The sequence below is a fragment of the Nicotiana attenuata genome, unplaced genomic scaffold, assembly GCF_001879085.1.
Source record: "Nicotiana attenuata strain UT unplaced genomic scaffold, NIATTr2, whole genome shotgun sequence".
In the NCBI taxonomy this organism is placed as follows: domain Eukaryota; kingdom Viridiplantae; phylum Streptophyta; class Magnoliopsida; order Solanales; family Solanaceae; genus Nicotiana; species Nicotiana attenuata.
Window position 1 is genome coordinate 9,416 of NW_017673919.1, and position 23,087 is coordinate 32,502.

Here is a 23,087-nt window from a genome sequence, read left to right on the forward strand (position 1 = left end):
AAGGCCAGGCTCGTGTTGAAATATAATCTATGCTAGTTGATTGCTCTTAACGAGAGCAATCGATTAGCATTGGTTCTAGTTCATTCCGAAGATGCCGGATTTTGGGTGAATTCATCAGATTCCGGTCACATATTCACTCCCACTGATGTATTTCATATTGTCAGGGCATTCCGGCATTTTTGTATTTTCCCTTTCATTTTCTTACTAATTTCATACATTGTAGTATTTTCTGCTTTCATTTGTTTAGTTTTTGTTTGTTTCTTTGTGTTGACTGATTTTCTTTGTTAGTCGAGTTCCGTTTAAGTTAAGAGTTAAAATAAGTTCAATCCCAAAAATCAGAATTGTTGAGTCGTTTTCTATTTTCTGGATTTGTTCCTTTTTCGTTGGTTTTATGTAATCATTTCTGATTGATCAAGTTCTCATATTAACTATGGTCATCACTGACCTAGTTAAGAGACTGGTTCAGTTGGATATTGGTTTATTCTTAACCCAGGTTAATAGTTGAAGGGTAAATAATGGAGGCTTAAAGGGTAAGTTAGGAATTTTGATTGAGAGAATCTCTTGTAACTGATTTGGAAACTTCCTGGAAGGTGGGGAAAGGTACTGACCTAACAAACAGAACCAAAATTCAGGGTAAAAGTGAACAAATTAAAAATTGAAGAAGGGGTAATGGGTAAAATTAAAAACCAATTCTGCTGCCCTAAAAGTGTTCTATAAAGGGCATGTTTCCTTCTTCTTTCAAGTCAGATTTTAGAGATTAGAAAGCTGAAAAAACTTAGAAAACGGTTGAGCATTTTTAGACTCCAAGAAATACTAGAAATTATTTGAAACTTGCTTGGTTTTATTCTTCGAGTTCCCTATAATCAGAATTTCTTTGAAAACTCGAAAGAATGGTGTCAATCTGGGTTCAAATGGTGTAAAACTGACTGTGGGTTGTGCTGCTTTGTTGCTGATACCTTGCTGCTGTCCTCTTCTTAATTTCGAGCTAATTCCTTTGTTGTTTTGCTGCTGTAATCAGGTACTCTCTAGACTTCATGGACATGTGAAATGAAAGGGGTTTGCAGCTATGCTCTTGAGTCGAAATTTGTGATATATTTTTTTTATTTGAATATTACATCTATACTCTTAATTTCATGTTATTATGTAATCCATCTAAGTTTCCTTCATGTGTTTTATTTGTTCAATTCGATTGATAGCTTTAAGTTCTGTTTGTAAGCTGGACAAGTACTGTTATTTAGTCGTTTGGTTTGTAAATGAGTTTGAAATCCTGTTTGTATGTACGGACTGTTGGGGTTATCGCAATAGAAAGTTCAGTCTAAATTAGATGTGTTTCAGACTTATTCAAGTCTGCTGAAATCAGTGTTTGTTTTGGGAAGTTTCCTTGAATTTGTTAAAGTGATATGAATGGGTTTGGAATAAGATCATTCAGTTGTGGTTCATATTAGTAAATGTATTCTTTTATTTAGGAATCATGTTAGTGTTTTGGTTATAAGTCATGAATTATGTTAAATTTCAAGAGATGAAATAATTGTGTATGGGTTATTATAGCAATAGGATTACATATTCACCATAGAGTGTGATTTGGCTTCAGGGTGTATTTTGTATCTGTTTTAAATTGGCAAGAAATGTTAGGATTTGTTTTAATCTCCAGTTCTTCATGAAAAATGTAATTTGCTTCAATTAATGGTAATGAATCACGACTGGGCCTTCGTCGTTGGCCCAGTTATGCCATGTGCCCCTTTTCCGGTCATGCATGCAATCTGGGCCTTGTAAGAGCTCAATCCTCCTTCGTATTTCAATATGGAAGTTTTCAATAAACTATTGTGCCTGCTGCCAGGCCCAGGCTTTCGAATAAATATAAATCGGATCTCCTGTAACACTAGCCCTTCTGATTAATAAGTTTAGTTTGAACATGAGCTTTAAAAAGTAATAAAATCTGAATTCCGTTAGTATTTTAGTTAATCAATTAGACCCTTTTTAAACTAGATTGGGGTGTGCCATCTTACCAAACTAATGACTTATGGCCCCAAAAAAAAAAAATTAGACCAAGAAGCCCTTAAAAATAATTTGAGGCGTGTCATGCCAAATGAAACCCCTAAACCCATGACCCTCATTTAATTAGTTTTAACCCTTTAAAAATCGAGGTGTGCCATCAATTGAACTTTTCATGGCCCTCGCAAACCTTGTTACTAATTTGAAATTACGTAGTTGCTTTAGGCGCGCCATGTAAATTGATTTTCTTTTATTTATTAAATTTGGGTGTGCATTTCATGTGACACAATTTCAATGTTTAACAACGTTAAATAGAATGTGTCGCGAACCGCGAGTGCATTTCATGTGGCGTGGTTCAAGGGCATGTTTTAAATGACGCTGAATCTTCCTAAAAGTGTTTCAAAATAATTAAAAGCGGTTAATAAGTTAAAAATGCACCATAGGCTAAAACATGTGATAAATCGGATAATAGGCCAATTGTAATAGTTTAAGCGACCGTGCTAGAACCACGGAACCCGGGAATGTCTAACACCTTCTCCCGGGTTAACAGAATTTCTTACTTAAAATTTATGGTTCGCAGACTTCAAAAGGAAAGTCGAATTTCCCCGATTTGGGATTTAAAAATAAACCGGTGACTTGGACACCAAATAAACTATCCCAAGTGGCGACTCTGATAAATAAATAATCCCATTTCGAATAATGTCACTTAAAGTGGAAAAATTCCCTTATATACCTTCGGGTGTGTAAAAAGGAGGTGTGACATATATATATATATATATATATATATATATATATATATATATATATATATGTATGTATGTATATATATGTATGTATGTATGTATCACTGTGCATGCGCTCACTGCTGGTATGTCAGACTCCGGAGGGAAGGATCCTGCACAAACGCTAATCAAAAGCCAATATGGCCTGCTGCGGCTTGCAGTTTGATCCAAATAATAATAAAGCCAATATGGCATGCTGCGACGTGCATCCCGATCCAAATAGCACTCTCAACACGGCCCTAAGACCCACCTCAGTTATCAAACTCTCAAGTCTCAAGGGCTCTCAATCTCATCTCGCTTAGCCCAACAACACCAGATATGGAAAAAAATAACATCAACATGCGATGTAACAATGAATGACGAACAAAGACTAAGATATGATATGCAAATGAAGAATCATGACTGAGCGTATAATTACAGTTAAGTTAGATAGCCCAAAATAACAGAGATAGTCTCATTAGGTCTCAACCAAATAATCACATAGCCTAAACATGGACTACCGTCAAGAAGAAATATCAATATGCATTAAATATTTTTAGGAGTCTGTTTTTATTGGTGCCCTTGACAAAATATTATACGTTGATAAAAATTATGTTCCGTTGATTAATTTTTAAAGTTAGAAATATATTTTTAAATGACCTTAAAACAAAAACACTATAATACTCTATATTTTGTTTAACCATATTAATGTAGACACAAATATAATTAATTTGAGAGCCAACTTTTAGCTTTGATAATATAAACCTATTGAACTCCTAAGGTAATTCAAAAACTAGTTAGTGTGTTACGCCAATAAAAAAATGAGTTTGTTAATCATCATATGCGGAAAGTCATGGTTATAATTTTTAAAATTAATTAGGAACGCCCTAATACGCATTAGAAATGTGTTATCATAAGTTTTTTCTGTTATTTAATTCAGATAAAAATTCTAAGAAAAAGAAAATCATAGAAATTTTGCTCTATATACAATCACCTCTGTGAAAAACATTTAAAAGAAAAATAAAACATTTCAAAGCCTTAATGAAAAATGAAAAATATGTATAAGAAGGCTCCGACCCTAACGAGGTACTCTGTCCTCCTCCCTTCACAACTAAAATGAGTTGCCAGAACAGTAAAACAGAAGAAACGCCCGACGAACAACACAATACCAGCAAAGACCCTAAACACAAACCCTTCTTTGACGTTTACGGCCCTCAGGTTTGGAACCTTTCATGTTATATGTATATATGTGTTGTGTATTTACAAAGGTTCTAATATTATATACCATGAATGTGAATTCATTTGGCTTATATTATGAGTTAAATCCACTTAAAAGGTTCCAAAATTGTCAACACACAGTTTTTTTTTTTTTTTTTTTTGGGTTTGTTGAGTAACCCACTGGTTATTAATACACTAGTTTACTGGTTTATGTAGAAAAACCAGAAGGGAGAAAAGAGTGAAGGGGGAAAAACTTAGACAAGGGAAGAAAACATTTTTAGAGCTTGTGGGCTGAGTTTATCTAATTGATTTGTATTGGCTGGAGTTTCAATAGTTTAAAAGAGGAATCGTTTTTTAAGAAAGCCTTTTTTAATTTTAAAAGAGGAATCTTGGTGAGAGAAATGGAGGTCCTTGCTAATGAAAAATTAGTGCTATCAGGAGATATGTTTTTGATTGTGGATTAGATTGAAATTGGTTATAAAGGCATTAACTTTGGAAAATAACTAGTTCTGATAGAAACTCAAAATGGAGAAAAGGGACGAGACTAAAAAAGTGGAAAAGAAAGTATCATTTTTAAAACCGATAAAAGAACTATCTTTTGCGATTTGCAGACTGAGTTCATTTAAGTGGGTTGTGTTGTCTAGACCTTTTAAGTTGCTCACCTGAAGAAGAGGAATGTTGTTTGGAAAAATTAATATATGTGTTATTGAAAATTTGGACCACCATTACATGCTATTCCTGTTGTGAACATCATTCTCCAATTGGTGGTTGGTAGTTATTTTTGTTGTGTTTGTTTTGGAGACAGTGGGTATGTTGTTAAATTTTCCAGAGTAGTTGTGCCTGATCCATTAATATATGTCACTGTGCAAGAGAAACTATAACTCGATACATGCATGTTGGTTGAACTGTGTATAAATGTCTGTGTCATTGGTATTCAAGTTTTGAGTGTGGTGCAGGGGAGAGCAGATATTGTTTTCAATCAACCGGAATCCAATTCAACTTTGAACCTTCAAGTATGTTCTATAACATACTGATCGAGGTTATTTGTTCTTATTTTACAAGAGGTTAGAAGTTGATTTATCATGCTTAATGTGATAATACAGGACGTGCAAGGTCTTGTCACATGGGTGCTTGCTGATGGGTTCATGCCGTCATGGGCTTTTATCAAAGTAATGCATTTCATTCATTTCTTGGCGCGTTTTTTCGTGCATCTCTTTATATGTATATCAGAGCACAAACATCTCACTCTTCTGTAATCCTTCAATGAAAATCTGGTGAGGACAGGTTGAGATGTCCTTACCTTGAGATTTATCATTCAACCGGAGTCCTTTTCAAGGATTCATTGCTTACTGGATTATTTAAATAACCTAGCCAACAATGATTCTTTGTTAGGTGGTCTAGATTACACTGAAGAACGATAACCTTAACTGTTCATTTGCATCTCCAGACTAGATAGATGATCTAGGTTTTGCTAGTGACCTACATTATGGTATTAGACACAGATAGTTGAATTCTAAAGAAGTATGTGGATGCTTATATAAATCAATATGGAGTATCTGATATTGTGCAATTATGTGCTGTTAGATTCACTTACTGACCCACCCGTTTGAAAAGAAATTACGTCTCTTCTTGACACATAGAATGAAAGAAATCGAAGATTTGTCCAAAATAGCAGGGACAATGTGAAATGAAAGATCATTTTTTAATTGTTAGTCTGGTGTAAGGAAAGAATATTATTCTGACTCAGTTGAGTCACATTGACAACTTGTAAATATCTGCTGATACGGATTTGGTGTTTATATTAGAAATTATGGACTATCAAAAAAAGTGAAGAAAAAAAGAAAGAAATCAATTTTGGACTTATTTCCCATCTTAGGTGTTCACATTGACATATTTTGCTGTATGTAGCAAATACCTGTATGAATTCACAAAAAGACATTTGTACGCTTCCCTTCATTTAGTAATTTGCAGTCTTCGAAATTACCCTTCATTTAGTAATATGCAGTCTTAGACTCAGCTTTATTCTTTATTCTTAGATAATTCAAATATTAGTTCCTGTTTTTGACTTTTATGTTACTGTGAAGAATATACAGAATCTACCATCAACACACATAGTTGCAGTATCTTAGATGTCATTGTGAGTCATTAGGAGAATGAGTTAGTTGCAAAGATTTTCTTACTTGAGTTCGAGCTCTATTTGAAACAGAATCAATGAAATTTTGATAATACTAAAAAAATGGTTATGGTTTTACTTGCTGTTGGGTCTTTTGTCATATGAGATTCGGGGTGTTGTACATCCTGAACTTTTAATATTTTGCACATTTGTCATTTGACGTGTAAGGAGATAGAATTTAGTTAATGAAGGTGCTTGTTTGGCTTTTGGATGATCCGAATCAGTTTTCTGATGAATAATATCCTCCTTAGAGGCTGAATGTAGTTTCTTCTTTCCCTCTTCCTTTTTGCATGCAGAACAAGCCTTTGATCCCTAAAGTGGTTATGCTGTATGTTCCTGGCCTTGATGCCGCTCTATATTTGTCACAGTCTAAAGTGCTCAAAGGTTTCAAAGAATGCTGTGGTATTCCGAGGCCAGTTTTAGCTCTCAGGTTGCTTATACATTAACGTTCGAATAATCAATATCTTATAACTCTTGTGTTACTTGTCTTTAAACTTTTTGGTACTCTTCTGTCAATGGAAATTATGGTTTTCTTATTATTATTGGCTGTTGTCATGGTAGCTGTGTATCAGATGGAAATCAGACAATAGATGCACTCCTTACGTACAAATCAAAGAGGAAAAGGAAAGAAGCTGAGCACATTTCACCAATAAACACCGAGCCTTCTGAACAAGGTCCGAGTCTGATCCAAGAAAAATTCTAGAAGTCTTTGTTGCAATTCCTTTGCTATTGTGGTTCCACTTCTGGTTAGTTTTAAGATGGTAGAGGTTCATTTACTTGTGGGAAGGAGGTCTAGAAACAACATGCCTGGTAAAGCAGGCACAGTCTCTTCCAACTTAATATCAACAGGACTGCTATATTCTATGTTGTAATTTATAACCTTGTCTGCACCTTTCTAAGATCTGTTTATGTTACACTTTTTGCCCCCTATAAGTTTTAGAGAAGCTTTATGGATGGTTCCTGCTAGAATGGTTAGATTTTCTGCTGGCTGTTAAATTAGAGATCTGGGTGAATATTCTACCAAGACTTTTCAGAAATAGACAAGTTGCTTGATTCTTTTTTGGATTTGCTTAACTGCTCTCTGCTTTTTTTTGCCTGTTTTAATTCGGACATCGACCGCTGCTGACAACCCTAAAAACTGAATTTAACAGTTAAAGATTCTTCTGAACAGTTCTCAATTGAGCTTTGTGCTCTGGTTAGTCAATATGGTCTGATACTTGCCTATAGTTTCTCGTCTCTTGTGACATTGCAGGTTTGTCGAGTGATGGCATAAAGCATATTGTCTAATACGCCATGCACTTGTTACCACATATTCTTATTTGCAACCCTAGTGATTGAAAAAAATGCTCATAGTAACTGATTTGAGCAAACATCCTGTTTGGAGCCGGAGCAAACTTTTTCCAGATATGCAAACTCAAGAGCAGGAGTTGAAAATAATGACTTTTTCTTTCCCCATCTTCAACGATGTTTAAAGGTCAAAGCATGAAGGATATAATTACTTTAGTAGCAATTGTAAATACCAGTAAACTGTTGAATCCTTGTCTCTTCCATGAAAAAAACAGAAATGCAACCCTTTTTGCAATATATGAACTTAATAATGGTGTGCCTGGTTTTTATATACTGAAGATAGGCTATCTCCAAAGATCTGACGAGTAACAAGAAGATAACATTTGGAACTATTATATTTCATTGAGTTCTATTGCAGATATTTAGAATTATAAATCATGGAGATTTTCAAAAATAGGTCTTTGTTTGAAAAGTGGATCTTTTTAAGGGGAGGGTGAGTGGTGGCACTTGCACAAATGATATGCACGCAGGAGCAGTCATAAATCAAAAAGGAAATTCTTTTCCTCCTTCCACTCTCTTATGTTGTGTTTCGACAATACCCAAGTTTCCAAGCACACCTTAATCATCCCCTTATTCATGCAGGTGCTGAGACTCCCACTACGGAGCCTCTATCTTTTGTTGACCTCAAAAAGGATATACCATTTCCCATCAGTTATTACACACTTACGGATAAGGAACTAGAAGAAAATGGATATTGTTGTGACCAACCAGGTGACATGCATTCCAAGAACTCGAAATTTATTGAATTATTTCATTAAGATTATTGACAGTTTACCATGGTTTTTCATTACTCATGTAGAATTTCTTTCAACGCTCCCTGCTCCTTCAGGAACATCTCCACATGAAATTTTGGCCCTTGACTGCGAGATGGTAACTTAACAGCAATTTAACTTTATCTGTTCATCATAATCTTATGGTTTAGTATTTCTAAAGTACTTATATTGCATAAGGATGCTGTCTGCTTCTCTTCATTTCCTTACTCCATGAAGATAAATATTTGGGAAGAGGGTGGGGATTTTAATTATGACTATTAGTCATGTTTTTAGATGAGATATGATTTACACTAGTTGCTTAACTGTTACTGCATCTAGATATCTTTGACAAGTTTGGTGATGGGAGGAGACTTCGATTTATCAGTTTATGTGATTCAAAAGTGATGGATATAATATAAAATATCAGTTCTGAGGCAATGGGGATAAAAGTTGTGTTCGGATTAGTGGGACTTAAGAGTTCTGAAGATGGTACAAGAAGTTAGAGTCCTCAAGATTGTACAAGAAGTATAGCGTACTTTTCTATCAGTGTGTTCCGCTGCAAATAGCCTTTGCTTTGTACCTCGTGTGGTTTGTCTCATCAATGTTATTCAATGATAGAAAGGCTCTTCCACTGCTTGCGACTGCATATACATTTTATCAAGAAGCTTCTCTGTGTTGCACGTGAAGCCAAAACAATAACTTTTGATGTATCTTCTGTAGGCAGGCTGACCGATATGTTATGCTTGCTGTTCTTAATTTTTTCTTTTCTTAACTCGTTACCTTTTCGGGCTGGAGCAGGGGAAATTCTTGTTTATCATTGATTCATTGTTCTTTAAATTGGAGGCCTTGCAAAAAAAGCTCATTTCATTTTACTAAGAATACCTGTCTTTGTAGTGTATTACAAGGGAAGGCTTTGAGCTTACCAGAGTGACACTAGTGGATGTTAAAGGACAGGTACTTCATCTTATTTCTTTTCTTGCTCAGCTTTTTGTCCCTCGCTTGCATGACAATTAGGTGATCTATTTATTACGTTAATAGGTTCATTCTGTTTAAAGTTGTTTCCTCATCATGTAGTTTGGTCCATAGTGAGTTGTTTTCTATGTAGAAATGCCATTTATCCTGATCTTTTGACGTTTTGCCTTTGTGAGAGGTGGTCCGTAATTAGTTTATGTGAACCAGCCTTGTCAGGAAACTTTATTTTAATATGAACCTGCTGGCATATATGTCAGGATTACTTGTTTTTGTAGTTGACCACTGTTGTGATTAGGAGTGGCAAACGGGCGGGTCGGGTATGGTTTGGGCCGAAAACAGGTAATGAAAAAACGGTTAAATTATCCGACCCGGCCCATATTTAATACGGATAAAAAACGGGTTAACCGGCATATTATCCATGCCTTCTTAAATATGATGACTTTTGGGAGAATTACTAGTCCCCCAAACTTGAGGAACCCCCCAATTCGAGGCTTTACAAATGTAAAAGTTAAACCCATTTAGTTATCCATTAGTTACCCATTGGTTATTCATTTTCTAAATGGATAATATGGTTCTTATCCATATTTGACCCGTTTTTAGAAAGTTCATTATCCAACCCATTTTATGGTGGATAATATGGGTAGTTAACTGATTTCTTTTAACCATTTTGCCACCACTAGTTGTGATCCAGACACCTTTTTTCATTAAAAATATAACAAGTCAGCAGGTATATATTTCCCTTTATCAATCAATCAACAATCAAATACACCCAAAAAAAAAAAAACCTCAATACCATCTAGTTGGGATCGCCTATATGAATCGTCTATATCCTTCCCGCACTATTTGGGCTATCTGCAATACTTTAATATGAATCAGACTGCATATATGTTGGGATTGTTGATTTGTATAGCTGAAACCTGTAGTGATTTGTTAGCACATTTATATTGCCCATTGGTCCATGCATCATGTGTTAATGGATATTATTCCGTTGTATGTGTTTTACGCGAACTCGATGGTCTACCAAGTTCTTTTTGCTTCTTTTATCCTCCTGTATGGTCATCAGAAGTCTCAACTTGATGTAAAGTATACCTCCCTGGCCTGTTTCGAGAGATTTTGATCTGTGATCAATTGTCTGATGGTCTTTCAGATGATATCCATAGGACTACTGCTTTTTCTGTTGCTAATATCATTAACCATTTGCAGGTTCTGCTGGATAAATTGGTCAAACCATCAAACGACATTGTTGACTACAATACTAGGTGCTTATGTCTGCTAACTTCTAAATTTTCAGTTGATCACACATGCTAAATATGTATACTTAGTAGATTCAAGAATTAGCCACCATATTAATGTTGAAGTCTGTGTTTTATATCAACTTCCAAATGATTTTTATTGTGTTTCTTTTTTATGGAATTTGCTTTTCAGTGGTATTCAAATGGTGTATCCATGTTAATAGGCATTCATGTATTACTGTCAGAGCTTGATTTTGTTTTTCTTTGACTCTTATTTGATCTTAATCAATCAAAAGAATGTCTCGCGTGTCAAGTTTCATGCCTGATTTAGTAATAGTTGACTACTGTTACCATTTTGATCTTGGGGCTGCCATATAAGTTTGATTAAATCGATGAACTTTATTGTGTATTTAGTATTTTCTTGAGCTAAAAATTTGGAGTTTCAGGTAATAATAAAAACTACCTCGTATAGTTCATGGAAAACAGAATTGAGACGTTATATCTTTTTTCTAATAAAGGAACCAAGCCAAGATAAATCTGAGAATAGATTAATTTTTTGCTTCTTCCTTGTCTCTTTTTTAAAATCATAACTGTGGTGTCCGGCCAACTTGTGTTCACCTCGACTATTCCACCGAGTAGCTGCTACATCCCACTAGCACAGGTACCTGGTACCTCTGCCTACCAAGGTTAACGCAAATACCAAGTATCATTTGTCTCCTTTGGGATTTATACCCTGGCTACGGTTTGCACCCACTTCATTGACCACTGCACCATGCCCTTGTCTCTTATTTCTCTGTCTATTATCTTTTAAGTTTTCCTCATTTTCCAGTCTCTCATTGCCATTAGTAAAAGAAAAGTGCTCTCTAAGACGAAAGGAAACAAGGAGGGGGAACAGACACAGAAGGAAGAAGAATAAGAAAATGGAACCAAGAAAAAGATATTACTAAAGACTCGAGCTTCACAGCCAGGACCTAATCTCCCTCCGCAGCTTCCCCTTTTCAGTTTCATTTGCTCTTTTAATTTTAGGGATAAAACCTTTTCCTGTTAACCATAAACAAAAAGTTTCTTGGTGTTTCCTATAAAATCATTCTATTTCTCTCTCTCTTTCTCTTTCTATTGTCTCTCACCTTTTTATCTTTATATTTTTGCACCAACCTTATCTCCTATGGTAAATATTCTTGAAATCCTAGACCTCCATTAAAACCAACGCAACTCGTCTCAAACCACACTTTCCCAGCAAGGTATCGCAAAAATGGCAGAAGGGTTATGTGGGTGGTAATTCGGGATGCATTTTTTGTTTTTTTGTTTTTTTTTTGAGAAGGTAACAAAATTGGTGTGCAGTTTGTAGGGCTATAATTTTTATCTTTCTTTTTTTGTTCTTTGTGTTTTTCCATTTTATATTGTTATGGGGTAGAGCGAGTGTAATTCCATTTTCGGCTTAGTGAGGGATAATGTGGAAACAGAACTGGATGGATGATTCAAAAGAAAACTGTTGTTTAAGAATACAAAGGTCAACTTTAGTAGTTTTATGGGAATGATAGCTGTTTATTCTCACTTTCTGATTTTGTCTATGTGTTGCTATCAGTTTCTCATAGAAAAAATAGCTTTTGATTTTATTTTCTTAAGTTCATTTTTAAAGATTGTTGCATTTTCACCCATTTCTGACGGCGTAGAGAAAGATGAGGGTGTTTTTTTGGGGTGGGGGTGGGGAAGGGGGGAGTGCTCAGTGGGGAGGCTAACACAGCTGAAATTCAACTTGCAGTTGCTTAACTGTGCCAATTTTCTTCTGATGTAGGCGAAATAAAATTTCTTGTTTATTAGCTAAAATAGTTGCTTTTTTGGTAAGATAACCTAAAATAGTTGTTAAGCACAAAATTACTTAACGATGCAGGAAAAAGAATATTTTCCCCCAAAAAAAGAGGAAGACAAAACTAATAAACAAACCTAGGAGTTACATTCTCTTTCTTGAAGATTTTAGTCTTATCTCTAGTTTTTTTTTGGGTGGGACGGAAGCACATTAACTCTGAACGCAAGTCTTTAACTTGAAAGAACACCTTTAGCTTGTTTGCAGTTTAAATATATATGCTTTCTCTTTTCATTAAGTGATATCCTTGCTTTATGTTTCGCAATATGAACTTTTGCAGGTATAGTGGAATTACTTGTCAGATGTTGGAGGATGTGACTACCACTCTTAAAGATATCCAGGTTCATCAGTAGAGCCTTTCATCTGCTAGCCTCTGTCTTCCATTTTAGTAATTGGAAATGAAGCAATCATCATTAATATTCTTGCAGATTTCTTGGACTTGCATGGTGGATGATTTGCTATACATGTCCTACTTGTGTTAACTATTTTTTCTTTCTTCAGGAGGAGTTCTTGAAACTGGTTCACAAGGAGACCATTCTGGTTGGGCATTCCTTGGAAAATGATTTATTAGCCCTGAAGATCATTCATAATTTGGTAATAGATACTGCTGTGTTGTACAAACATCCAAGAGGATCCTACAAAGCTGCTCTTCGCGTTCTGAGCAGAAAATTTCTCGGTAGGGAGATACAGGACTCGGGCAATGGGCATGACAGCATTGAAGATGCAAAAGCTACACTGGAACTAGCACTACTAAAAATAAAAAATGGTAGGCTATTTCCTCTCTAGTTTTGATAATGAAAAATGGTAGGCTATTTCCTTTTTACGCATTCTAATGCGCCACTAAATCAGTGTTATCAAAGGCGAAAGCGCAAAAAAGCTCTAAGGTCTGGTGGGGCTTTAAGCGCAAATAAAGCGTGGGCTTTAATGAAGAAACGCGCAAATGGAGAATAACTATATATATATATATATGTGTGTGTGTGTGTGTGTGTGTGTGTGTGTGTGTGTGTGTTTGTGGTCCAAGACTTAATATCTAAAAGCATGAATACCAAATATATGGACAAAGAAATTGAAGAAATTTACAATAAAGTAAAATATCAATTGTTTAGTGTCGCCTCTTTAGAGTTACGTTCATTGGTAAGCAAAAGTATGTCTTAGAGTCTTGATGACAACACTGAAGCGCCCAACATGTTTTGAGCCTCGTTTCAGGGCTTAAGCGCTCTTTAAGCGCGCCTTTGATAACACTGCACTAAATGTTGTGCGCTCTAATTCTAAACTCTTAGAGGCCCTTTGGTTTGGTATGATGGAGGCAAGAAAGAAGGGAAGGGTGCAGGGGTAGAGCTAATTGCATGATATGTAAGTGTTTTTTTGCCTTTTGCCTTTTGCCTTTTCTCCTTTAGGTTCCTCCTGGTCTATCCTCTCATTAAGTTGGGCCCAGAAATGCTCTGAACCAATGGAAGGCCATGTTTTGGCCCTATTTCTCCAGCATATTGTCCTTTCTGTTTGGATTTCAAACTTGAGAGTCTCCTCCATTCTTCTGTTAGGGAAAATCGGGGACTTGGTGTCTGGTGCCATCTTTGGCATCACCTCAGTTACTCCTGTTGACCCACATCTGCAGTGAAGGTGACAAAAAGAAATCACCCACCCCCCCACCTTTACCTTCTTAAAACACAATCTGCTTTAGCATCTAAGCGTCCAATTTGTCTCAATTTTTAATAATTTTAACCTCTTAACACTCTAGAAATGTTGGAAAAAGACTTGCTTTCCACGTGTCAAAACTATGGGGGGACCTGGTTCTATTAAGGTGTAAAAGGGAAATTAGTGCAAGTTTTGTGCGTGTGGGGGGTGGAGGTATGCATTAAGCCCTAAAACATAATCTTAACTAATTTGTATCGCCTACATAGATCTTGGATATAGGAACATAATCCTGCCCTTAGCTTTCACTATAGCATGAATGAATTGATGCTTGCTAAACACATTTGTGACCTAAATGGTCCCTCATCATATAGATCAGCAGTTTGCATAATAGTTACTGCTGTTAGAGACTAATTGCATCAGATATAAAAATGAGGCTGCTAGATAAATTGGAGGTAACATGATTATATGAAAATGAGATATACAAGCAAGCCATTCTTGTGCTTTCTTTTTCGATATCTATTTACCTTCCCTTTTTTAGCTTGTCCAAATGGAGTTCTTTTTATGCTATTTTATGTTGTTTATGATGGCCCATCACCAAATCATCTCCTTTTTGCTTTTTGGATCAACGCATCCTAGACTTCATTGGGCTGTAACTTCCTGAACTAGGGCCTGATTTTGGTATACCTCAATGTCAACGATTACTGCGGCAGAAGCTTCTTTCAGTTCTGAGTGACTCTGGCAAAAAATCCTCAATCATTGATCATATATCCATAGTGAGGAGATATGCTGCTGAATTGTCCCATACAATTCCAGTATCATCTGATGATGAAGCACTTTCAAAAGCCAACAAAGAGGTTAGTCAAAAGAATCTATTTGCTAGATTTTCAGAAAGCAGACTGATTAGGAACCCGACAGCTCACTATACTGACATCGCTTGTCTTCATAGGTCAGAAATGATAAAGTACAGTTTATCTGGACGCAATTTGCAGAGTTATATGCATATCTCAGGAAGCAAGCAGATGACCCTGAGAAGCTAAATAAAAAGTTGGCGAAAATGATAGCATTGCTGACGTGTGAGAAAAAGTCTACTAGCAGAAGAAATGTCAAATATGATGTCACCCCTGAACTGAAGGACATTCTGAGCCACATGAATCGTAGAGTCAGGAGCATTTACTCCAATCTTCCTCTAAATGCAATGCTTATTATTTGCACTGGTCATGGAGACACTGCAATAGTTCAAAGGTAAAATCTTATTTGGCTGAATTGTTTGTTTCCAAGGAATAAATGCACAAACTCCTGTTCCTCTCTCCCTTACTTTGAACTAAGCATAATGTAAGTTATTTACTGGGTTTTAGAGATTTAGCTTTAGCTTCTATAGTCGGATGGCTGGCCTTGGTGACTGCTGATGCTCTTCGAGATTATGGAACATCGTTAATATTTTTTGATAGCTAAATGACATTTATTGACAAAAATTGAGAGTGATTCACGTATAGCAGTGTAGGGGGTAACTTATCATAGTTTTAGCATCAATCTTTGGCTACTATGCTAAAACAATTGCTTCTTTTTATTTATTTTGCTGATTTCTTGAACATGAGGTCATATTCCATCTCTTAGCAAGCAAGCTCACAAAATTTAGTAGCTAATGCATTAAGGCTCATATGGTTTGAGTCATTAGAGAAATAATCTTGGGTGTTTGGTTACCATTTTTGTTTCTTACATATATCATACATGCGTAACTTATGTGATAGTATATGCAGTATTTAATGTTGAATTTAATGTGGAATAACAAAATGCAAAAATTAGCAATACATGTATTAGAACATGTAGTTTTCAAAAATATTAGAAAACATTTGAAAAACTTTTCGTGGTTGAAAAAGAATTCAGGATTTATTTATCTCATAGTTTTAGTATACTTCATTCAACTTTCCTGTGAAAGTGTTGTTTTATTGAGAAAATAAAAAATATTTAGTTTCTAATAGTATACTTTAATTGTTTCTTAATATTAAAACCAATACTAGATCGGGCAAAGTTTTTACCTAGGCCAAGATTATTATTGGAAACAAATCTTTATCCAACTTAAGACCAAAACCTTTTTTAGATATACATCATATATCTAGAAAAGGTTTCAATGTGAAGAACCAAACATCTTAGAGAATTATGATAATCCAGTTATTATTAATCATCTTAACACAATCCCTACTTTTCAAACCGTGTATAACTTGTTCGCAAAACTAATGAGTTCTTACTGCACTGCGTAGACAGGTAGTTTTCTTGCCAGATTAAATGGTACCTCGCCACAGTATATGCCACCTCTCTGTTTCTAACAATTGCTAAAATCATATGAAGTAATCCTGCTAAAATTTGCCTCATAATCTCAAAACTGTTATTTTCATTTTCTCTATAAATTTTGAAGTCTTAAAGCTGTATTTTCTACCAGTAATTGTTACAGAGACCTCTTGTTTATCATCTCGAAGAGAATCTTTTTCCTCCTCAGGCTAACAGTTTTTCTCTATTATATATTCTTTCTTCAAAACTTTCTGCTACCTCTTCTTAGCCTTGATCTTTTCCCAAAATTGGATAGAAGGTGGGCTAAGTGTTACCAGTTGTTTTTGACTCTGTGTATGCATAAATAAGTGCTCCACAGCATGTCCTTTTATTGTCCTTTTCCTCTACTGATCCTCTGGGTATTTGGGGGGTGGGATGTTTGTCCAGTTTAATTCTGAGTGATTCAAAAATCTTACATTCTTGAATCAGTGGCCAGTCATATGGAGATCGAGGAAGTATCTGATTTCCTGTCTTGTAGTTGCCAGTCGTTTTGTAGTTTCAAGGCTGATAATATGTTAGTGCTAAGCAAATCTGCTGATTTCTTTTCCTTTTTGTGCATGCAGAGTGAGGAAAATCTTGTCGGAGCAGACGGACGCCTCAATGTCCCGTGAGAATATTGTTAAAGTCTTGGAAGAGTTGCAGGCACAAGCTGAAGTTGGTTTGTGCTTTGTAGGTGTCAAACACTGATCACATATGTCATCTGTCACTATATTCTACAGATTATCTTAAACACCCTTTATAACCCGGTTCATCAGGGTAGAATTAGACAAGGAAGTTGTGAAATGAAGCAACTTCCTATGAGGGAAATTTTTGATGTAAAGGTAGTTGTAAACTTGTATATCAAAGGTGTCTTATTGCTTTCATTGGCTATGGGGCAGTTAATGAGGAGCTGAACCACTTGTTATACTTGTATGGCCAACTTATTATACTTCTCTATGTTCTTGGCTATTTGTAGGTTATATGCTATATTAAAACCTGAGTCATCTTTTACTATTATTGTTTTTGGTTCTTCTCTTGGTATTGCGTCCAGTGATTTCACCTACATTCACAAGGTCAACAGCCAATAATATGGACGAATAATTGATGATTAAGGCGAAGACCTAAGTAGTGCTCCACTAAGAAACTGATAACTATTCGTTGAATTAGAGGACTTGGACCAAAATTAAAATCCAAGATTCATGTATCCTACCTCAAATTTTATTACAATAGTTGACTTTCAATTTCTTAAGCCAAACTTGTAAAAGCCATTAACTATGCGGGGTTTGTGCAAAAAATTGCAGAAATATGACACGGTAAAGGGTGGTCTCGAATTTTTGTCCCATTGTTTGCCTCATGGTCAAGCCTTCAAGGTTAAAATTATTTGCCCCATGAGCTTAACTTTTGAATTATCCTTGAAGGACGCCCATAGGATAAGCGTGGTTCAAAATTCAAGACCATCCATTTCAAGGTCATTCTTGTAGATCACACGGTTTGTGGCTATAAGCTTTGGGTACTAATTCCATTTTTTCAATGATAGTTCGTCAAGATCAGTTTGTACAACTTGGACTAAATCATCACTAATACAACTACAGACATACATGCTGGTTGGGATAACTGCTATTTACCTGGCCAAAACAGTAACTAAGGTAAACAACATAGTAAAAGCACCAATTTTTGCGGCACAAGAAAGGAGGGAATTGAGGAAACCACAAGTTTTCCTCAAGCTTCTTGGTTGCATGCAGGAACTAGATGTAAGATTCAGCATGAAATTGCTCTTGTCCTAGCTCAGAATACTCTGGTGAAAGGGTAGAAAATCAGTTTATTCCTAACTTCTCATCAAACCTACATTAGCAGATATTGTTAATTTTCATCATCAATAGCCTCAAAGTATATAATGTCATGCATTCTGATCATAAACACTGAATATTATCACAAAGTCAGATGTCACTACAAGTTTATATGAGAAAAGCATACTTTGTAACTATTTCCAAGCTGAAGCAACAATCAAGCTCTTGTCTTCCCACCCAAAATGGAGTGCACCTGCCTCCTCCTTTGCTTTGTACCTTTCACTATATTGCTTGATAAGATTCTGGATCGAGTCGTAGACGTTTCGACTAATTGGGGATGGAGTTAAACCAGCCATCATCATCCTAGCTCTCCATTTTCCTGCAACTTCATAACGCTCTATTCTCTCCTCCCCCTCACAGGCAACAATGTTTATAATATCACGCGCAAGACATTGCCGTTCTACATTAACCCTCTCTTGGCTATCCCTTGAAAGAGTTGCATCGAGAGACTCGAATACAGCAGAATAGTAGTTGTAGACTTCTGCAACCCTTTGTAGAAATGGGGTGGTGTTAGTGTTCATGTCTTGTTCAACAACTGTTACCAGCTTCGGATTTAAGCTCTTCACCATCCGCAGAAGCTGGTCTCTCTGGTTGACCGTTGATACACTTTCATCAGGCATGTGATGAAGCTGGAATGCAAAGTTCACGATAAGAGCTTCTCCAGGATGACAGTTTAACATTGCCGGGGTGACTAATGCAGTGTTTGAAGCCACCGCTTGGAATTCAAAAGGGATCTTAAAATCTTTCGCCAGCTCTTCAAGCCTCAGTCCAATGACATTAAGGCCTCCAATAGCACGTTGAACAGATTCAGGGTCGTCTACCCCGGTTAACCTCAAATGGGGCGGCTTACCAGGCATACTTGCCAACGTCTGCATTAAAGTGTAATATTGACTTCCTTGGTTGATGTCAAAATCTATGATGTGAACTCTTTTCTCATCTTTAAAAGCCTCTAAGATTGCACCATTTGCCGCCATAAAACCAAACCTGAAGTACGGACATACTTCAAAGAGGACCTGCATAGCAGAGAGTCTCTCAGAAAAGAGCGCTTCTTTACATTTTAGAGCTTTATAAAGACCTCTGCCAGATGTGGCCATTCGGGCCGCAAGAGCCTCAACCATGTAAGCTGCAGTTCTTTCAAGAGGTTCACCCTGGATAGAGACCATTTGCCTCAGCTCATTAATCATCGACGATGCTTGTTCAATGTTTCCATCTTGAATAGCAGCAGCACAACTAAAAAGCATCTGCTTTGGAGTTTGTGGAGCAGTTACGGATATTTCCTTGTAGCTACTACTGCTACTGATATTAGAATCTGCGGACGTAGACTCCTTAGGAGAGTCATGAAGCAACACAGTTCCGATTTGGCTAAACCATTCATCATCTATGTCCATACACTGCCCACGAGCAAATACGTCATCCCCATCAACATCGTTATCGTCAAAAAGTACCCTCTCAAGTTCTTGTAGCTTCAGTGTCACCCTTCCGTCATTGTATTGTAATGAATCTGGCCTTTGACTGACAATGTCTTCACAATCATAACTAAGCTGACACGCATCATAGTCTCTTGATGGCTGGAAAGAAGACGAATGCCTCTGGTGAAATGGATTCCCGGAAACTTCTGAAGCTGATGTGTTTAGAAGTTCTTCTGAAGGTGAAGGAGAGTCGAGCAAATACTTGGGATCATAACTGTCTGTGCTGCTAGACTCGGTTGCATACATAATTCCACGTGCATTTTTGGTGAACATGGATGTTGACAAGCCAGAGTTGTCGTTGTGATCATTTGGAAAGTAGAGTTTCCCATTTCCAATAGTTCTTACAGATCTAACTAAAGACATGGTTCACTTCTTATTCTCAAAATAAAGTTGCTTGAATTTTGCCCTTACAAAAACTGCTACTCAATTGCGGGATCACTGCAGCTGAATCTCGTATATGGGAGATGTTCTCGCGCAGCTACTGAAACATCAAACAGAGACACCGTCCAATTAGCCAATAGAAAACCAATAGTGTAAAAGAAGACAATATTAAAAGACAGCTAACAGGAGAATCTCAACATATTTAGAAAGTGTAAAAATAGAAGAAATGTGTATTGTTTTTAAAATAATCCTTGTGCACCGGATATCAAGTCAGGGAACAGAAGATTCAAAATTTGAGGTAGAATGCAGCAGGAAACAGAAGATTCAGCAGCAGAAAACGATTTCAGTGAAAGAATGTGTACTCTCCTCCCTGTTACTATTTGAAATCCTTGAGCTTTGAAATTAGTAACTAAATCTATGATACCAAGGGAATTCAATGATAGCAAGTCATCTCTACCAACAGGCAACAGCATCAACTCCCAAATCACTAAAACTTTTCAAACTTAAGAAGAATTCTTTACGACGAAATACTACTATTATCAAGGACTTTCAATCATCCAAAAGTAGAATACTTTGTGCCAGACTCCGGCAAAAGCTACGTCTTACTTTTGTTAAGTTAGAAGTTTCCTTAATTTACTACACTTGAAGAATGATACTGGATTTACATGTCCAACGTTCACCCAGGGGCGAAGCCACACTTTGGTTAGGGTGTTCAATTGACCACCCTTTGTCGGAAAATTATATTGCATATATAGGTAAAATATCAGGTTTTAAAGATACATAACATATATTGAACACTCTTTTTTTCGGAAATTTTGTTTAGTTCTTTCAAGTTTGAACACCCTAGAGGAAATTCTTGGCTTCGCCACTGCGTTCACCAACCAAAACAAAAAGAATAGAAAATCAAAGAGGATATCTAATATTAACCAGTTCTTGCTATTTGTCATTTGAGACAAGGTATAAACAAGTTGGAAGCAAGAAGGCTTGAGCCTCATAGAGACTTGATAAAATACCAAAAAGAACATAAACAGCAACAAGAATAAAGAAAATATTCCAAAATCCTTTGATTTCAAAAGATCTATTCTCTTCCTTAGCATGAATAATATTGGTAATAACGAGAAAAATACAGGTAGAAGTATCAACTCTAACTTGTCAAAATCAATTAAGGGAAGCAGCATGATCCATACACAAAATTATCCAGATTAGGGTACTGTATATAATTAAGGGTACTGTATACATTTATAAGCAACCAAGCTGAAGAAAATATTCAGAGCCAGCCACCAAATTCAGAACCAAAAACTAAGCAATAACCAGAGAAAACAAGAACAGTATTAAGACAAAGAAGCCAAGCCAAAATTTACCTGTACAGTAGAACTCAGAAAGGGAAGATCTTTAGATGAGTCAGTACACAGTAGAGAGAAAAATCAACAGCAGCAATCTGCAAAATTCATACAAATGAATTTCAGAATTGTCTTTGAAGGAAAGCAAAACCCTTTTGGGCTTTGACCATGGTACAGAATTAAACAAAAGAGCAAGTAAACAGACACATACCCTTTTTTATGGTATCTTTCCAATAAATATATCTTTAGTAGGTACAAATCCAGCTGCAAGCAGTTATTAAACAATTTCCATGAGATGAAGAAGCTTTCAAAACTAACTAAAAGTTTCAGCCTTTGGTGCCAAAAATTCAACCTTTATGAAGAAAAAGATCAAAGTTTCAAGACTTTACCAATAAAATTTAAAGAAGATGCCAAGAGAATTGAAACTAATCAAATCTTATGGAATTCAAGAAAAAGGAATGAGAACACTTACACCCTTTGATTTTTTATACTTGCAAAGAAGCTTCCTAAAATCCAAAAAAATCAACCCCTTTTACTTTTTCTTGTTCCACTTATTTCTCATGACTATAGTATTTGTATTTGTATTTTGTATTTGTATTTGTTTGTTGCATGTTTATACCAACTTGTCTCACTTCTACAAGAACAAGTTGTTTGACAAGAGAAGTTTTTGCAAGGGTAAGGAGAATGATCCATGCCTGTTTTCATTTTGTCCCCTTATACAAACTCAATCTTAGCCGTCGAATCAAAATCTTGTGGACTATGTTTCATTGTTACATGTGAGATGAGCATGGATAACACGTGTACGAGATGATGTTTTCATTTTTTGTTTCCTTTGTTTTGGTCTCATTTTGCTGTGGTTGGTGACGTTGGGATGCATTATTAATGCTACTAGTTTCTTTGTAATAATAATAATAATATTTAAATTATAACCTTCTATTGTAGTGTCAGATTGTTATTGGTTTGTCCTCCCTAAGGGGGTTTCTTCTTTTTTTTTTTCTATGACTTCCCCCTCACATTTATTCAAACACCTTGCTCATATTTCTTTACTTGCGCTTTACCTAAAGTAAAGGCTCTAAGCTTCGCTCCTTCGACTCATTGTTCACTTGGAATTTTAGGTTTTTTTATTGCACTTCTTAAATAGGGTTCCTTTTATCTTTCTCTCATGGTATTTGTACGCTATCAGTTATTGAAGAATACTTCCTAAATAACTCTCGTGGTCCCCCTTTCTCGCGTAAAAGTGATCAGAATTCGAATACACCATGTTTTACTGGTCAAGTATCAAAAGCCTTAGGGAACAGGATCTCTTTCTGCGTCTACTGATGCTTTTGAAAAAAGCCTGAGAGGTTAGGATACTGGTAAAGAGTCCTATTCTTCTCCTTGGGTTATGAAATAATTCAATAGCTCCGGGCTCCCTCACTACATTCCAAGGCAAGATCCAATCAGTTAATCACCATCTCTTCCTTAATGACGTAGATCTCATCTGCTCACTTTAACTCAACTCCGAGGGAATAATGAAAAGCAAAAACTTTCTCTACTCGTAAGCCATTGCTGATATGATCTTTTCTTTCCTTACGTGGACGTGACAAAGTCTTCTTAGCTTTTCGCTTTTTTAGTGATATCTATAAGAAGGAATACCTGTCTCAAGGTAAACAGGAGTTCCCAGCTCAACCGAAATGATACCGACGCAAGGTAATTCAATTCTTTAATTTGTGGAGAGTTTTATAATTCTCTCGGTTATTAAGGTCATTGCCTAATACTAAGTCCGCATATCTGTACTCATTAGTAGGAAAAAGCCCTTCA

General features: G+C 36.1%; 2 protein-coding genes across 8 annotated transcripts; one reads left to right on the forward strand and one right to left on the reverse strand.

Annotated features, from left to right (window-relative positions):
- Window positions 1-3,821: 3,821 nt before the first annotated feature.
- On the forward strand, window positions 3,822-17,267 carry LOC109217619 (small RNA degrading nuclease 5). Its single transcript, XM_019381885.1, has 14 exons — window positions 3,822-3,971; window positions 4,928-4,984; window positions 5,075-5,140; window positions 6,441-6,574; window positions 6,706-6,818; window positions 8,074-8,202; window positions 8,291-8,361; window positions 9,138-9,197; window positions 10,419-10,474; window positions 12,592-12,652; window positions 12,813-13,077; window positions 14,613-14,800; window positions 14,893-15,188; window positions 16,835-17,267. The coding sequence occupies exons 1-14, from the start codon at window positions 3,870-3,872 to the stop codon at window positions 16,956-16,958; spliced, it is 1,722 nt and encodes a 573-aa protein (XP_019237430.1). The 5' UTR covers window positions 3,822-3,869; the 3' UTR covers window positions 16,959-17,267.
- A 488-nt stretch (window positions 17,268-17,755) lies between these two features.
- On the reverse strand, window positions 17,756-21,968 carry LOC109217617 (scarecrow-like protein 1). 7 transcript variants are annotated; one of them, XM_019381883.1, is made up of 4 exons: window positions 21,499-21,742; window positions 21,309-21,385; window positions 18,225-20,047; window positions 17,756-18,045 (listed from the first exon to the last, which is right to left on the reverse strand). In XM_019381883.1, the coding sequence occupies exon 3, from the start codon at window positions 19,927-19,929 to the stop codon at window positions 18,232-18,234; it is 1,698 nt and encodes a 565-aa protein (XP_019237428.1). In that variant the 5' UTR covers window positions 19,930-20,047; window positions 21,309-21,385; window positions 21,499-21,742; the 3' UTR covers window positions 17,756-18,045; window positions 18,225-18,231. The 7 variants fall into 7 exon arrangements, with proteins under 7 accessions (XP_019237428.1, XP_019237427.1, XP_019237424.1 ...); XM_019381882.1 differs by having other exon boundaries at window positions 17,756-18,092; XM_019381879.1 differs by lacking the exon at window positions 17,756-18,045 and adding an exon at window positions 21,760-21,968 and having other exon boundaries at window positions 18,106-20,047; window positions 21,499-21,551.
- Window positions 21,969-23,087: the final 1,119 nt, after the last annotated feature.

What these genes read in the sequence shown, in the direction of transcription:
- LOC109217619 (XM_019381885.1), top strand. Translation starts at nt 3,870, where the DNA reads ATGAGTTGCCAGAACAGTAAAACAGAAGAAACGCCCGACGAACAACAC. An exon ending in CACCGAGCCTTCTGAACAAG is followed by an intron (nt 6,819 to 8,073) that starts GTCCGAGTCTGA and finishes TTATTCATGCAG; the next exon opens with GTGCTGAGACTCCCACTACG. An exon ending in CCACTCTTAAAGATATCCAG is followed by an intron (nt 12,653 to 12,812) that starts GTTCATCAGTAG and finishes TTCTTTCTTCAG; the next exon opens with GAGGAGTTCTTGAAACTGGT.
- LOC109217617 (XM_019381883.1), bottom strand. Translation starts at nt 19,929, where the DNA reads ATGTCTTTAGTTAGATCTGTAAGAACTATTGGAAATGGGAAACTCTAC.